The 17,475-nt window shown below is 45.8% G+C and overlaps 1 protein-coding gene across 1 annotated transcript in view; it reads right to left on the bottom strand.

The window, feature by feature from the left end:
* Positions 1 to 17,475, bottom strand: part of KCNQ2 (potassium voltage-gated channel subfamily Q member 2) — a 77,035-nt gene that overhangs the window by 14,536 nt on the left and 45,024 nt on the right. The window contains exons 13-15 of the mRNA XM_006021691.2: positions 11,609 to 11,662; positions 2,365 to 2,588; positions 1,442 to 1,550 (exon numbers count right to left, since the gene is read on the bottom strand). Of these exons, the coding sequence (XP_006021753.1) occupies positions 1,442 to 1,550; positions 2,365 to 2,588; positions 11,609 to 11,662 (387 nt within the window). The remainder of the gene's footprint in view (positions 1 to 1,441; positions 1,551 to 2,364; positions 2,589 to 11,608; positions 11,663 to 17,475) is intronic.

Raw genomic sequence — 17,475 nt, forward strand, 5'->3', positions numbered from 1 at the left:
AAACTTTCCCTGGTGGCTGGTCTTTTTTTTTTTTTCCTGCTTTTTCCTTTATATTTCAGGCTGGGCAGCAGAGCATTTACTGAGAGAGAAAAGCAAGGGTCGCTAAAACCCTGCATTGCAAGCACTGATGTGGTGCCCGCCCCGTATCACAGCAGAGGGCACACGGCTCATGGAAGCAAGACAACTGGGAAAGCACCTCTGCTTTAGGTTTGAATGCAGGGTATTCAGCCTCTGTTGTAAAATGACTACAACTAAGGGAAAAGTCTGGGCTCGCTGCCGATGGGAAGGGGTCGGTAGGAAATGGAAAGCTAGTCCAGGATTGCTATTTCCTTTGTCAGTAAGGGTTGACTATAAAATCATGACATAGTGCTTGCCCACTAAAAATGAGCTCGAGGGGCTCCCAGCACTTTAGAGGACCACAGAGGATACCGTATTACAATAGTTCATGGAAATTAGTGTTAGACCAAGTCAGAGGAGTCGGTGGTTTTGAGGCATGCCCTGGACCCTGTGGGTTTAGGAGATAACCCTGATGTTTCCCTCTCTCCTCCTGTGGACTGGTTCGTGACCCATTTGCAAAGTGGCTGCACTCTCCCAATGGGTTTTTTCAGCACTTTCTCCTCTCTTGAGACACTTTGGGAGCAGTTTCTAACAGCAAGGCACATGCCATGCTCACAACAGGAGGCAGAGGAGGGTGAGAATAAACCCTGGACCCTCTAGCGGACAACTCGTTTGCTACGTCACCGGGCCAAGTGAATCATGAGCATCTTAGTTCGGGTGTAAGCACTATTAGAGGGGGATGGTGGTGGGCCTGGGTCAGAGACTCTGCACCTCACCTCCTCAAACAACTTTGGCTCTGGATTCAAATCTGTATCTGACTTTTGGGTCTTTCTGTCTCAAGAAAATGAATGCCAAGAACTTGGGGAAATCAAGGCTGGCACCTAAGGCTTGTGGAGAAGAGCAGGTCAAGTGGAAGGGTGGCGAGTAAGAAAAAGAGAGTCAAAATTTAGGAAAGGATTTTGTGTTCATCATTCAGAAATATAATGGGGTTTAACAGCCCTGACGGTCCCCCGGTCTGTCAGCCGTGTAGATTCAGTCTCGATCTGGTTTTGCAAATGTCAGCATTAAATTGCAACGCTACTGGTAATGCTGACTTGGACGTAATGTTGAACAGGATTTTCTTCTCTCCATAACTCCATCTCTAAGCAAAAATTGCCTTTTTCCCCCCACCTTCTTGCATCATTTATCTAGAAGGCCAGACCACCTGGGGGAATCTAGTTAGCAGCAGTAGGATTTGTGAATTTGTCACCTCCACTTGGACTGAAAATATCCCTTTTAACCAGTTGTTTTTCATTAATATTTCCCCATTATGTTCCTCTCCTTCACTCACACGCGTGTGCACACACACACACACACGCACACGTGCACACCCATCTTCTCTTACCACACGGCTCTGATGCTGACTTTCAGTCCTGGTGTTAAATCTTCCGTCACAAACTCGCAGTTGCAGCTTTTGTTGTCATCGGGGATGTCTTCACCCGGAAGGCTTGCTTCTGGGTTTAAAAGAAAGAGCAAGAAATAAAGTCCGGAGCCTCCACGACCATGTCTCCAAAGGGAAGAGAGTCCAATTCCAAGAGACACAAACGTAGGCACAGTTAACTTTGCATCTTCCCAGAAGTGCTTTCTCCCTGAGCTGGGAGAAGGTGACATCTGCTCTGGCATTCCCAGCCCTGTCTGTCTCCAAGTGCTTCCCAGCATCATCACATCCTCGACTGCATCTTTCTTCTCCCCTCTCCCACCCTCATACCCTTCCAGGGATAAGATGCTCCCCTGAGTGATGCCAACAGAGAAGATTTCAGCACTGATTTTGGCAGGCTCAAAGCCCCATCGTTCCTGCAAACTGGCTGGGGTGGGAAGACTCCTGTTTCAACCCATGCACAGACCAAGTGCAGACGCTTCCTCAGCCCGACGAACGATATTATATGTACCCGAAAGCTTGCAAAGAATAATTTTCCCAACTATTTGAGTTGGTCGAATAAAAGATATCAGATTCACCCAAAGAACCTTGTCTGCCCATGTCCTTAGACCAACACGGCTTCAACCAACACCCCTGGTATGGCCTGCCACCAAGTTTATTGGGCCTGCTATGGACTAGGGGATACAGTAGCCGTGTTGGAGAGCTGCGGGCACAGAAGAAAGACTCTAGGCAGGGCATTATACTGTACCTAATGTGGTCCACATGCAATAGAGGTGCATGTTGGCTGGACTTGCTCCTGCTGGTGGCATCCAGTGTGGAGTCTATCAAGGCTGGCAGGAGCCCAGCAGGGTCGGGTTAGGGATAAATCGCTGCATTTTGGATGCTCTCACCTTCGGAGTTCTGTCGCGACGCGGCGCCCTTGATCCGGAAAGCCTGCCGAGCTCTGCTCCGGTCCCCAAAGCTCCAGCTTTTGGGCACTTTGCTTGGACTGTCTTCGATGCTCTGGTCCGCGCTGGGGGATCGCCGGACTCCCTGGGCCTGCGGAGAGCCCTTCCCTTTGGCGCCAGCACCGCGGGGGCTGGAGAACACCCGGTCTTTCAAACTGACCTTCTGACTGTGCACAGAAACCAATCGACACAAAGACAAAAAAAGGAAACAGCGGGAAAAGTCACTCTGGAAAGCACATACCCGTTCCCCTGCAGCCAGTCGAAACCAACAGCATTTCAAAGCAGCAGTGAGATGTGGCTAATTATTTTGGCTTTTTGGAAGAGCATTTTAGAAATGTTTCTGTCATAATGAATGAAATGGCAGTGACTGTTAATAGAGAGAAAATAATGAATGCTCAAACAGAAAACCCTCCTGTAATGAGAGGGCTTGCTGAACAGAATGGCATTAAACAATGATGCAAATGATTCCTTAAATCACTTTATTGGTCCCAATCATGAGCTACCAAGCTTTCTTCCCTTTCCCCCCCACATATGCCTTCTGCAGCTCTGTCATCAGTAAGAAATTGTTCAGAAAAGTTTAGCAAAAAGCATTTAAAAATAAAATTAAGAAGCTTTTATTCAGACCTGTTCCTCTTCCCCTTTTTCTCATGCTATCTTTTTTCCCCAGCTGGAAACCTTTTCTAACCTTTTTTCTATCTTCAGGTCAAAAACCAAAACCTTTTCCTAGTCTATGTCTCTGCTTAGCTAAATGCACAGACACTATTAAATTTCATATCTCACGGAAAGATTTAATATGGAGATTGGAAAAGCATTTGCATATTAAGGTTGTGCAAATATTAGTCTTGCTTTTGGGCTTACCCCTTTGTCTTTTTTTTTTTAATTTCTGAATTTTGTATGCTCAAACTTCTATTCAACCAAAGACGAACTTCACGTGAAACTCTCAAAAAAGAATGTCCTAAAACTTGATACATGGGGGGAAAACTTTGCAATATGGCTAGGAACCAAACGGCATGCTTTTTATAATGTTGCACCGATCTAACGTTTGCTAAATACCAAGTGATTATGAAAATAAGGTTCGACACCTACGACAAAGCTCTTCCCATTGAGTTGGTATTTCATAGAAAGGCAAATCTGAGAGTGATTAAAATTCAAGTTTCTTGCAATAATAGACAGCTAACGTTGTGTGATGGAACATATTGCAACTTGGCAATATAAGTATACATGAGCCTGACAGAAGGGCATTATGAGAAATTATCCATTCTCAGTGATTTTCTGGTCAAATTTGCTCCATTAAGCAGGCAAAGCCGTACTTTTTTTTCCAGCTGTGAGTGCTGCCATCATCGCTCTCAGAATTAAGCTCTGTTCTTCCTGGCTCTCTTATCACCATTTCTCATTAAAAAAAAAAAGTCTGCAATTAGGATTTTGCTGCAGATTTCCGAGGCAGAAAAAAAAATCCAGTTCCTTGCTCCACCGCAGCATCGGTTGTGCTATGCTGACAAGAGCAAGCACTTGGTTGTGTCAGTAAAGAGAGTAGCTGTTACTTAAAGATGCTCAAGGAGCAACTTTAGTGGGGAAGGTGCTTTTTTTTTTTTTTACTGTGAACTATCAACCATTTATGCCAACAGAAATTTTGCTTTGGCGGCATTTTTTTGGCTTTACCAGACCAAATGGTGAGCAGGGACAGAAGGCCTGATTCAAGGTCGACTGTATTCAGTGGGAAATGACCTCCCCCAGGGCATTTAATTATTACTACCATTTCTCTTGCAATAGCATGGGGAGGGATCAGCTGAAATGGGGGGACCATAAATGCATATATGCATAGCAAGAGATAAAACCCTTCCTGGAAGAGCTTACAGTGGGAAGGTAGGATTTTTTAAAAGTGCCTAAAAGAAATCAAGTGTCCAAAGTTCATTGAACCACACTGGATGCTAGGAGCCTCAGGCCCTCGGGCTTCCACGAGAGACCTGAAAAGGTGAGACAGATGAAAAATGGGATGGGAAGGGGAGAGGGAATACAATAGCACCGGGGGAATCCCTGGAGGTAATAGTGAAAGCTTCCCGCTCTCTCGTCAAGGGAAGGAGAGAAAAAAGAAGAAAGCATTGCAAACCACCTAGCATCCCCCGCATTGACTTGTGTGTAACTACACCTAGGTCAGGTGGCCTGGAAAAAACCTCCCAACATTTCCTGAGACTAAAGCACCTTTCAGCTTTTGAATAATCAGTTGGTATTTGGCAAATCCGGAGGGTCAGGTTCCAATCTCAATTCCCTCTAGATATCGGAAAATGTGTTTGCATTTCACAGACCGATTTTGGGACCGATGACTGGTGAAGACTGGGGGGAAAAAAAGCATGGTGTGAATGTGATTCGTTTAAACAAAGGCCTTTCAGCTGTACGTGCGCCCTTCCTGCATTTGCTTCCCGTGACCGTACCAGCGAATGAGTCGATCTGCTGAAATGTCTGAGAAATGACTGCTCTTAAACGAACGCTGCCAAATAGTTTCAAAAGCACAAATTCCTAATTGCCGGTATCTGCACCGCAGCCCTGACTGGAGACTTCAGCTCACGCTATCAGGGAACCACATGATAGCACATGACCTTACTACATCCAAACAGATCTAGTTATAAAATGCACCACTGACCAAGGATTGTGTGTAGTGACGGGTTTTGGCCAATTATTTTGAGTTGCAAAGACATCTGAGACGTGTAATCTGTTCATGATTGATTTGGGACCCCCCCCAAAGGTAGGGTTGCTCCAAAGAGCTCTTTGCTTTGAATTCATTTGCAGCAACATTCAGCATAATTTGGGACCTGCTTTCCAGCACCTGCACACCCGTGCCCTCTATGTGATATCCTCCGGCTAAGCGCTACCCACCCTGATATGAAAACCAGACCGGAGATCTTCGTGCTCCAAAGAGCCACGGTACAGACTAATCCAAATGCTCCAACACAACTCTAACGCTGAGGCTTTATTGCACGATCCTGGGTTTTCTTTGTCTTTTTTTTAACAGAAGAGCATTTTTGTAGCCTATTCATTTTAAGGCCTTTTGTGTGGCACCTTGAGCTTGCACGTCTTTGTTCAACAGGGGCTTTTTTGTTCAACTGCATCTTACTGAACTGAATCAGCAAAGCACCAAACTTCAGCCCTCAAATCAATCTCTGGGAAGCTCACCCTGTAAAGCACTGCTGCTCTCACTGCCTTTGGAGAAGTGAGCATGTTCAGGATTTAAAAGACAGCGGCTATCATGGAAAAAATCAGGCCTTGTGCCACTTCCAAATCAAAGGTGTTGCCAAGAAGTAAGAAATGCAAAACAAAAGAAAACCAAGCAGAAAGCATTGCACTCAGTAATGAACACGGACGAGGGGCATTTCACATGAGGACAGCTCGAGGTACAGTATTTTACTCATTGTTATGTGAATTTGATGAACGGTTAAAGTCCAGTCAGGTCTGATCCCTGAGTATGCACTACTCAGAAACACCCAACACCTTTGCATTAAAACAAACAGACAGACATTAACAACAGAGACAACATGGATAATCTGCTCAGGTTTTCCTTTTGCCATGCAATTCTTTCATTGGAAAACAGTGACCGAACTCTCTCTGCATGCAAACGTAGCGAGCCCCTGCCACGGACGCTGGCGGTTGGAAGGCGGCAGGAGCTGGGCAGGGAAGAATCCAAAAGAAATATATATGCTTTCAGCTAATCCAAGATCATGTTCTCATTCAACCAGAAACTCATGCAAAGTGAGTCGCAGTGTTTCAGAAAAGGGATGTTTCGATGCCAACCAAGCAGATGGGAGATGGACGTGGCTTCACTGTGCAGCATGGGCGTTGAGGATGACGAGAATGATTATCCAGCCACACGCGACGGCATGAAAGGGAGCTCAGAAGTGGGATGCTGCGGGACTGCCGTGAGAAAGGGACACTCATTTTGCTCATCCCGAGAGGAAGAAAACCAGAAGGTGTTGAAACCAAGGTCAAAGACTGGGGCTGCTCTGCTTGGCCCAGTACCAAAAGGGGGGTGCCTCTCTGAGTTATGGGTTTAAAACATAGCGGGTGAAAAGACTACCGCACTGCTGCACTGGTTGATGGGCGACCTTACAGGATGCTCTTGAACTCAAAGAAGGGAACACACTTAGTACGGACCTTTTCTTTGCTCCCAAAACATGCCTGAGTTGTCTAACGTAGGTTCCTCTGGATGACCCCCTCCAGGAACTGCAAGTCCTTCCAGCCTAGTGCCACTGATGTCTCTGGGAAAGCTCCCTCTGACTGCAGTGGGCTTTGCACCGGGACAGGCACAGCCTTCGGCAGAGAAGTGGTTAACAGCTTATGCTTAGTTTAGTATAAAATTAAAAAAAAAGGCTAACCCCATAATGCCGACGAATACCAGAGGTTTGAACTCTGGTCGGAAATCTGGTTTTGAAGGCTCGTTTTATAACCTTGACAATCCTCTGAAATGCTGTATTTGCATTCCCCATTACTTTCTAGAAGGACTCCCTGCTTTCATTGTGATTTGTGCATCGGTTAAAAAAATGATTACCTAACGCTTCCTGCCATTCTTTTAAATTGCACTTCTGCAGCTGCTTCATTTGGTTTATTAATCTGCTCATTGCAAAATGTTAGGCAGATGTGGACTCATTGTGGACGCGGTATTTGTCTCCATGGGTGAATTCAGGAGCCGGGAATGTTTTTCCTCCTGAAAACCATATTCAAGGAGTGACAATGAGAGAGGGAGAGGTTATGTCTTGTTGGGGAATGAGGCTATTATTCAAACCAGAGTTTGTGCTGAGCTCATGGCCTTGGAGAACGGTTCGCTAAAGGCAGGCAGAACTGAATTATAGCCATTGTTTAACACTAGTACGGGGACCAATTTCTAATATGAATGAGAGGCAGAAACCAATTACTGAACACATCACAGGGAGAAAATACAAGTGGCATGTAATGTTTGCCATGGCGGGCCCCGAATTCAGAGGAGGATGGACTCTATATCTGGCTTCAAGTGAGTTATAGCAGGGGTGGACACAGCCACACGTAAAGTCATAGAGCAAGAGGCTTATGGAGCGTAAACACTCCAGGAGATGATGAAGGTGATGGTAAATACTCATTTTTGCTGTCTCTCTAGCTATAACCTGAGCTGGCAGCACCATTTTAATGCTGGTGGGACAATCTGCATAACTATCTCCCTGAATTTTTAAAAACACCGGAAGCACTAGCATTGGAAGCACTAGTGCCCCTTAAGCCTTGAAACCAGACTGAGCAGGGAGACCTCCGATTAAATTTTACCTCGTTAGAAGCTAGAGAGAAAAAAATAATAATAACCCCATTTGCAGGTAGAGCCACCCTCACCTCTCTGGGGTAGTTAATCTGGAAAACTTATTTACTGTTGTGCTGTGACCTTATGCTTCTGAAATACGGCTGACTTTCTGTGTGAATTTTTTATGACTGTGCATTGCTGTTGCTAGTCTTAGTCTCGTCTCTCCTAATGCACAGCAGGTTTTTCCAGCAGACAGGAGTACGACAGAGAACATCCTCAAATTGCATATCACCGCACTTACGCTCTTCGAGAAAGTCCGAGCAGCTTCTGGGGTTGGTTAATTCAGACAGCTTTAAGGCTTTTTTGCATTGCTGGAGCTGCACGAGACAAGCCGAGCCCATCGCTGAACCGGACCTGTTATTTATTCAAGTAGAAATAGGCTCTGTTCCAAGTTACAGCCACCCTTACTCCCCTTTCTTCTTCCTAGTAACCACGGTGCTCTACAAACATCTCATTTCATTACCAATCTACTCATCGCTCCCCCGCTACTGGGTGCATCTACATGTGCATTAATGCGCTTTAGTAAATGCGCATTAGATCTAGTATCTCCGGGTGCCTGTACACATGCTGTGAAGCTGCTTCGATAACCTGGACTTACCGTGGTCCAGCCAGGCTCCGCATTTCATGTACCAGCATGCCCACACTTCAAAACAGCGGTCGGGGCACTTTAATGAGCTTTACTTCAAGTGCGTCTGCCGCCATTTGGAAGCATGGGGATGCTGATGCATGAGATGCTGAGGCGCTCTAATTAGAGTGGCCCTGAGAGATGCTCTAATTAAAGCATCTCCCCCACCCACGGAGCACGTGTAAAAGTGTCCTCCCTTGTGAACTACTAAGAAAATGCACATTAAGTTCTCTTAATGCACACTAGTTTCTCTTAATGCACATTAGCTTCCTAATGCACACTAACTAAAGAGCACGGATTTTTAGTGACGCTTTAATGTGCATAAAAATAGGCTAATGCACATTAAAGCACACACGTAGATGCGCCCACTGTCGATAAGAACATCTGTTGTGCTCCGGTCTGTCTGGGTCAACTTGAATTATTTCTTTTGCCTCTACAAATACTAATCTAGCAGATTATAATAATCTAGCAGAGTTGCAAGTCTAGCCCAGGTGAAACTCTGCTACCATTGTATGTTCTGGCAGGGCTGGGCACAGGCATTTGGAAGCCAATTAAAATGCACCTTGTTATGTTATATTATGAAAACTGTATGTGAGTACCATGGTGGCTAATGCCAGGATTTTCTATTGGTTCATTTTACCCTAGCATGGTTCACCATTGCCATACTACTGCTCTGTAAGACCATTGCTATTGCAAGTATTCCTTCTGAGACTCCTAGGCCCAAAAAGGCTTCTGCCCCCTCACCTCCTCCTGCTTCAAACAGCGAGGGTCTGTGCTCTGGGCACCAAATGATTTCTAGCAAGAGACTGAAATGAGAGTCAAGCGGATAATCTAAAGTTTCAGAGTGCCCAGCAGTTTGAATGACCTTTCTGTTATCTTAAGGTTAGTCTACAAAATCACTGCTGTGCCGCGCTGCCATTTCAAAGACTGTTCCTTTAAGAGAGCTCTTCCAGCTACAGAAAAGTCCAAGATTTTTTCATGAGCGGAGGTAACCCCTTCTGAGAGACTCTCTCCTGAGAGCTTGCGCAGATTTGGCAAGATCCTTAGCTAAGTCATTGGCTCCTTTTCCCCTCCCACAGAACTGAAGCTGGGAGAGCCAAGAGGTGGACCCTGGTCAAAGGGAAGTTGTTAATTTAGCCTAATGCAACCTGCCGTGCACAATAACGTACACTGTCTTTGCATACAAGCAAGGCTTCATGGTAAGGAAACCATAGACCCCCAACATCAGGACAAAAAGAAGCCAAGATCACAGTGTGACCAGTTTTGCAAGATTGAGAATTTAGGTAACGTGAGCAAGAAAGGAGAGTTTATGAATATTGGTCATGTTTCCATAAGGTCTTCCCAACAGCCCCAAAATGAAACCGCCAACAGCATCCCTCGTGAGAAGAATTAGTCTTTTCTGATCACATTGGGATATGCTGACATTGGAAAACCTCCAATGTCAGAAGAAGGAGGTTGCAGCTGTAGATGGGAGCCTTGGGGAGGGGATCATATTCCAACTGGGAAAAAAAAACCTGAATAGTATCTCTCACTCGAAGGAGCCTTTCACAATATATTTAAATAATCTATATCCAACCGACCATTGGTCAAGGAGGTTAGAGCCTGGCTTTCCTAAGATGAATTCAAGGGAACCGCAGCACTGCCATAACATACAACAGCCGACCACTTTATTCGGGCTTTTAATTCTGATGCAAGAGCATTTCAGTACGGAGACCTGGCTACTGTGAAACATCAGATCATGCACCTTCCTCCTTGTCACCCATTCAGCAATGGGATTTACCACTGAATCTCAGCTTTTGGCATAGGCACGCCTTCTCGGGTCTGAGTCTAGAGCTTCTAGTTTGACAGGTATTTTAAAAATAGAGCAGCTGCATCTACAGGAGAAGCTGACTGTACAGCGGTAATGAGCTACTGCACAGTCAGCATCACCAAAAAGCTGTTCAGTGATACTCAGTTAGGATTATAGGAACAACTGTGCAGTCAGCATCTCGTGTAGACACAGCCAGTGATAACGAAAAAAAAAATGTACCAGTTGGAATAATCTATTGAAAACCAGCAATGGCTTTAAATTCTATTTCTGCTGTTTTTGAAGACAGAGACAAGGACTGGTGGCTTTGAGGATTAAAATGGATTCCAAAAAAAATGCATGCATCAATCCCATTTCACAAACATGCGGAGAATCCCACTCCCTACCACCCTGGGGCTTCTGATCCTGCTCTCATTTCAGGGGAAAATAATCATCCGTGGGTGAACATTCAAGGCATGCAAATGCTGAGGATTAGTAATTCATCTGCAAGGTGCATATCAGCTGCCTACATAATCGGTGTTGGGCAGGGGGGATAGAGGGGAGTTGCATCCAGTGCAAGCATGAGTACAATGGACATATCGATACATAAAGAAAATAAAAGATGACACTAGAAAATCCTTATGGTCCTCAGACAAGCGTGCCGAGGAACACAAGTTCAGGAGAAGTCTCCGAAGCTGTTGGGTCACCGTGTTGTCAACTTGATTACCTCTCCCAGCCCCCCGCACACACTACAGGTACCAAGCTCTAATGTCTATTCTATCTATTCTCTACCTGGCCTTGATGCAGAACGGCTAGGGATGCTAATAGGAGTCGTGCCCCTGCTAAGAAGATGCATCCCTACATCTACTAGAACAGGTTGGAGATTAGTCCTTCTCTAACTGCATAGTAGAGGTGCTAGATAGGCAAGCCATGCTTCCAAATGCCACAGGACTGGGAGAGAGCTGGATGCCGGGATCCAGACAGCCAAAGGCACAATGATTAGTGGCAGTGAAAAGTCGGTTCTTCTTTTTCAGTAGCTAAATTGAGATGGCTTCACAATCCACGATGAATTGTGCAAGGGTTCCCTGCAGCTCGGGGAGAGTAGAGAGAAAATAATAGAGGGTTTAGCTTGGAATGAGGATTATTTTTAAGGTTAGGTTTTCCATCATTGTTTAACCTCACTTCTTGGCCTCCTTCGTTGCTTAACAGCCTTAACGTCGAAACAAATTTCCCCATCCTCGTGCAATTGCTCCTTTTGGTTCACGTGCTCCCCATTACTGAGAGGTCGAGAACGCCTCTGACAGCTGTTTTCTGCTAAGGGTGCGGGGAGGCTCTTTAATTTTGTTTTTACTCATCTAGTACCTCTATTAAGCAGAGAAGTGATCAGAACGGGTGGTAGCAGGGTAGAGAGAGAATGAGCCGTGCAGCTTTTGATTAGTTCCGTGCGACGCATTTCCCGTGGTACCTAGAGTTTCCTGAGCAGCATCCACAGAATGACTCTCTGCACGGTTTGCTTTTACTGGAAATGAGGGGAGAGTAAAAATTAGACCTGGAAGCAAATGCCAAACAGGAATTGATTATCGTTTCTAGGCTTAAAAAGACAGGTGTCTTGAGGGCCGGGTTCATGATGGGATATTTAGGGGAGGAAAAAAATGGTTTAGGAAATGAATCGTGCCGTGGTCAGTTAATGCTATTAAGAATGACCCCTGCTGCACTGCATGGGGGCTGGTACGTCACCTAGCGGGGGCCTTGCCGACACAACGAGTCCCGCAGATAGATCCGTCTGCCCGCTTGACAGAAACAAGTCGTCCCTCTTTAATTTAGTTTTAACAAATTCAACGACTGATTTTTCTTTTCAGCGCTTCAGCCAGGTGGATAAAAAATAGTTTTCGGCAAAGCCGTGCAGGACGCTTTTTATTTCATTTAAATATTTAGTCATTGTAGTGATCCTTTGACGTTCCAGACTGGCAATGTTAGGCATAGAAACCAGGTGATTCAAAACCCAAACCAAGGGAGCGTGGTGAACTCCCACACCCTCAGGAATTTGAAGGTCAAAATTCACCGAATCGGTTTTTCTTTTTCAGGTCACTTGCAAGTCAGGACCAAAACCGTGAAGGCTGGGAGGAGGGTTTGACTTGCGAAGGCACCGGTGCAGCTCCCATGAACCCGGCCCAGTCACCCTGCCCTCGGAGCTCAGGTACTCTCATACCATTAGATATCCACCAAGATAGGGTTCCCCGAACACGGAGCAGCCCTCTCTTTGCAAAAAGGGAACAGGGTGGCCCATGGTTTCAGACAGCCCCAAGCGGGTACAGTATAAGTCACTTCAGATGACCACGGGTAAGGCGGGCAACCGTTTCAACTGTCCAGATGGCGCTAACCATTTGGCAAATTCCACTGGGTTTAAGGTGAAAGGCATCACTTACGCTGATAGACACAGACTTCCTGGTCACTCCTGCAGGAACCTCATCAATGCCCCTGAAGTCGGTACTCCGAACTCTTCCCTCCCTCCCTCAGCCCCTGCTCAGCTGTTCACACCTCATTAAGGCTCCTTGCTACTCCGAGCCCTGAACAGGGATCTTGAAATCGAAAGGACAACCTTGATTTCTGGCGTGCGAACGGCATAGCAGGCACAGAGGGTGAGATGGGTTAGATTAGATTAATTCGTCCCCCACTCAGCAGGGTGGGCAATGCTCTGCCTGCCAAACAAGCCTGCTATGCCCAGTTTAGACTGTGTTACTAATGGATGTCACAAGTGCATTTAAAAGGGAGGAGAGGGGGTGGAAGATTTGTCCATTCCCCCCTTCCCCCAACCTTTTCCTGGATTTGAACTTGGCAGCCTGAGGAGCTCAGGTTTCTGAACAGAAAGATTCGTGCATAGTTCTTTCTGCTTCTTTGCATCCAGGCAAGTTCAAATGAATCCACCCTCTCTTTCTTTAGACCTCCTGAAGTCTCTGCAATGAGAGCCTGCCCCCAGGTTAGCAGCCCGGATAGTTCGACAGCGAAGGGATGACTATCATGAACACAGAGTATTCAGCATGCACAGCTTGGAAGAGACGTGTGGGGTACTTGTCGGGTTTCCAGTCTCTAAAGACGGGGGCAGGCCCCTTCTTTCCAAATAATCAGCTCCTACCAGGACAACTGATTATTTTAGATTACCCAGTCACAGCATGAGTACCTGACATCTCCACTGCAAACATGACCCCAAATAAATCCAGATTAGATGCACAGATTAAAAACAAATATATATATATCTATATCACAAAGGGATCGATTTCTGCACTCCATCTAATGGTCAAGCTCCCACTGAATTCAGGAGAAGCAGACTGGGAATCTCAGCCTGTAGCTTGGAGACGGTCTTTTAAACTGATTGCTAGGGCTACTCACACCGTTTAACTCATGCTGGACTGTGTAATCTGCTGCTTTAACTCCACAATCCCCTGAAGTCCTTGTGATATTTTTTTTTATTCTCTGATTTCAGTTATTTAAAAAAAAAAATTCTGCCCAATCATGTCTTGAAAAACACAAAAGGAAAGGCACAATTCTTGCCATAGATGCCTTTGGATAGTTGGCTAACCATGGATAAGCCATATATAGGAATCCCCATAGTCATGGCTAAGCCCATACATTTCTCCTTTTGACACTGCAATCAGAAGACAAAATAAGCAGAGACAAAATGCCACAGTAAATGTTCAGCCTGATTAATATACAAATGATCACACCCCATCGCCCTCCCTGAATTGTACGCCTTTCTCTGCAGGAGGCGTGAAAACAGTCACACTCCTGCCCTTCCTCCTTTCCCTGGGGCTGGCAGGCAGGGCCTGGCTTTTATTTCCACTACGCAAGTACAAAGCGGCCTTTTGAGAGAGCAATCGTAGCAAATCATGCCGCATACGTCAGCCATCAGGAAGTGAAAACTACCCCTGCTCCTGCACTCTTACGTCAGATCCAGACGCCAGGCTGGCCAGGCACGCAGCCCCCAAAGCGGCGTGCAACCCAGCCACCTTTAGTGAGCCCTTTCCAAAAAAGTAGCAAAATCCCAATACGCTTTGTAACCCCCTCAACCTGGACTGCGGGCCACAGAAAAATGAGCTGACGTTTCCTATGAGCTGCCCGGGAAAAACGACGTCACAGCACTTGGTCACAGATGAATGAAGACAGGTTTTGGTGTCGAACAAAACAGAGAGATGGCAAAGGAAAGACATAACCCATCTCCCAGCTGAGATGCTTCCATCAAGTACATAATATTCCTAAAGGATTGACAAATAATGCTAGGGCCCTGCGGGGCAAACTAGGGGCTGTCTGGGATGGTTTTGGCACTGTGAAGAGGGGTGGATAGGTGATGGTGACTCTAATGCACACGGTATAGCTGCTCTACTCGTAAGGGAGCAAGGCTCTCTTCTCTTCTGTGTTTGCACGGTACCCAGCGCAACAGAGCTCTGTCTCATAGCTGGGGTGCTTAGATGCTTCCTCAGTGCAAACAGTAATAATGAAGTCCCTATGGGATTGAGTGTTCAAGGCACCACATATGAAATTAAGGGCTTGCTAAAGAAGAAGCAGTTGAGGACCTCGGTGTCATTGGGGGAGTGCTCACTATCCCACCACCATGGTTCCCGTCCTTCACAGAGCCCTGTGCACTGTGCTGGAAACGCAGCCCTCATTTCAGAGACCCTAAGAGATGCCTCTTAGAGGCAAATCACTTTTTGCTTTGAGGTGACAGGGATGCATTTTGGTATCTGAGGACTTTGCTGCACGCCACGGGCAGAACGGAGGATATGTGATAGCTGGGCTGGAGGTCTGAGATTCCCCGAGGTCCGAGCTGTACTGCAGGACGTGCCAAATCAGCATTTTTATGAGCAATTAGGAGCGAAATAAATTTCCAAAGGGGCTGTTTGTGGGATGTTAATAAAAGACTGCTATCATTTTTAACATCCCAGTGCTCTGTATTTCCAGAAAGCTGGCACTTCCTTCCTCATAGCTGTGAATGAATGCACATTTGCACATAAGCCATGAGATCTGTTGCGCACATCCTATTAAAAGGAGGATGAAAGTTAGCCTTTTGCCAGCCGCAGAGTAAAGGTGCTGTGTTTAGCCACATATCTGAATGCTGTATGCCCGACTTGAGGACGTTGCAGCCGGTGTTATGGTTACTCAGGGTAGGCGAATAACCATTAGGCATGTCACTTATTGGCTAGGATTCCCGAAGTGAGACACATGCAACAGATTCACTTTAAAGTTAAGCAAAGCTAAGGACCAGATGGTGATGTCCCTGTACACGCTGAGTAGCACCAGAAGGTCCTACTGAAATCAGTGCAAGTAAATGTTTGAGGGTCTAGTGATAACTGAGGAGGAGGCCTTATCACACATTGAATTCTGCAGAAAAGGCCACTGCTGTGTACTCCTTCCCAAAGCACAGGAACAAAAGGGCTCTCCATAACATTACAATGGAAATGTCTATCACCAATGAAGGGAAATACTACTTTAAACCAGTGTGTTAACCTGTGTAACTCACTGCTGCAGGAGACACTTGCCATCCAAAGAAAAATACCTATTTGACTAAGAATATCATCTACAGTGACAGATGCACTGGCTAGGATAACATTAACAAGAACTAGCAATCCCCTCAGACCTCATGAGCGATGCTGGGCTGGGTCGAAGCAAGGACTTCTGTGGCACAAGAAGATGCATTCTGGGGGTTTACATTTTCTCTCTGAAACAACCAACATCTGATATAAGATAATAGATTTAGCTCGACTTTTTATCGAGGGACAGAAATTACCCAGGAACTGGTATAAGCAATGAGAAACTGTTTCAAATCTGTAACACAACAGAAGTTCATTGCACATAAACCACTTTCATGCTGGCTGAAACCGGTCTAAGATAAACCTGGATGGATGTAGTATCAGACTGAACTGATTTAGGTGAAATTGGTTTATTGACCTTCTGTCCCAGAGCTCCTCCAGATTCAAGTTAACTCACAGTCCCCCAGCATCCCAGGATGCTTTGCACCTCCCCTGCAACCTGCACCCCCTTGCAAAGTGGGCGGGCTAGCCTTGGCCCAAGTTGTCTGCTCCTGCCCAGCACGGAGGCATGCTCTAGCGCCCCCCGGCTTCTGGCCTGGGCCACTGCAGGTACGTGGCTGCATTTCTGGAATCAAAAGCAAACATCTGTTCATCAGTTCAATCTACACCTCTTAGACTAAACTGCAAAGACCAAACTGATTCAGCCTCAGGCTTTTTGACTGTCTGTACTTAGCCACAGAGTGTAATCTCATCCTTGTTGAACTCAGTAGCAATTAAGGTAAGACTTCACCTGTTGGTCTATCCCAGGAAAGCACTTGCTGGGCTTTGTTCCTTGACAATAATACTTGATTCCTGGACTATTGGATTAGGGGCTATATTCTGTTTAATGGTACAAGTTTGAATTTCAAACCAGGAAGAAATAAGGTCTTAAGTGTGAAAACATGATCTTGGTGATTAGTTTTATTTGGCGGCTTAGGAGGACTAGGAAGGTTCTATATTTGCAAAGCGAAGCTCAGAGGAGATAAAGGAGAAGGAGATAAAGTAGACTAAAAGGAAAGCTGGGATGCTGATCCACTTTGCCGGCACCTTATCTGTTGATGCATCCTCGGCTGGATTTTGTGCCAGCGGAAACCTAAGTCTGCTTGCGACTTCTCAAATTGAAAGGTGCGACAGAAGGAGCACGTGCCCATGTGGCAACATGCGTTCTGTCAAATACCAGCCTCTAGCCATGCACCCAAATGCTACTGAACTGGAAAATGTGCTTAGTTAGAAGTGTAATTTTCCTCTTTCTAATGTATTTAGACGTTAAGCTATGCTTGGTGATGTGGGATGGAAGATTTAAAAAAAAAACCCATGGGGATGATCTTGCTGGTTGCCCAAATTTTGTGCATCTCCCTCCTCCTTCAGGAGAAGATGGACATATGACTTGCAATCACGGCCATGAGGAACCGGTAGAATACCAAGCCCCTGACAACTTTGTTAGCTTGCGTTGGATGGAAAATGGGAAAATGTGCCCCCTAAATTATCTGCATTTCCCCCCATATTTCATTAGGAAACATGTTGAGCCTAAACTTCCCAGCAACTCTATTTAATGACAGGCTTGGGAGAATATTGCACCTACACATTATTCTACTACACGGCTTGATGCAAGTGATACCTCTGCCCAAGGTCCTTCTGCCATATCTGCTTACAACATCCTCTGCTTTCTGCAGTAACATTTGGGAACAAAGCCTCAGATATGATGAGGGTGATCTTTTAATTATACTGGGCCCAGTTAAGAAGGGTTCTTTACTTGTATGAAACTCCTGCT

Source organism: Alligator sinensis, unplaced genomic scaffold (assembly GCF_000455745.1).
Source record: "Alligator sinensis unplaced genomic scaffold, ASM45574v1 scaffold752_1, whole genome shotgun sequence".
Classification (NCBI taxonomy): Eukaryota; Metazoa; Chordata; order Crocodylia; family Alligatoridae; genus Alligator; species Alligator sinensis.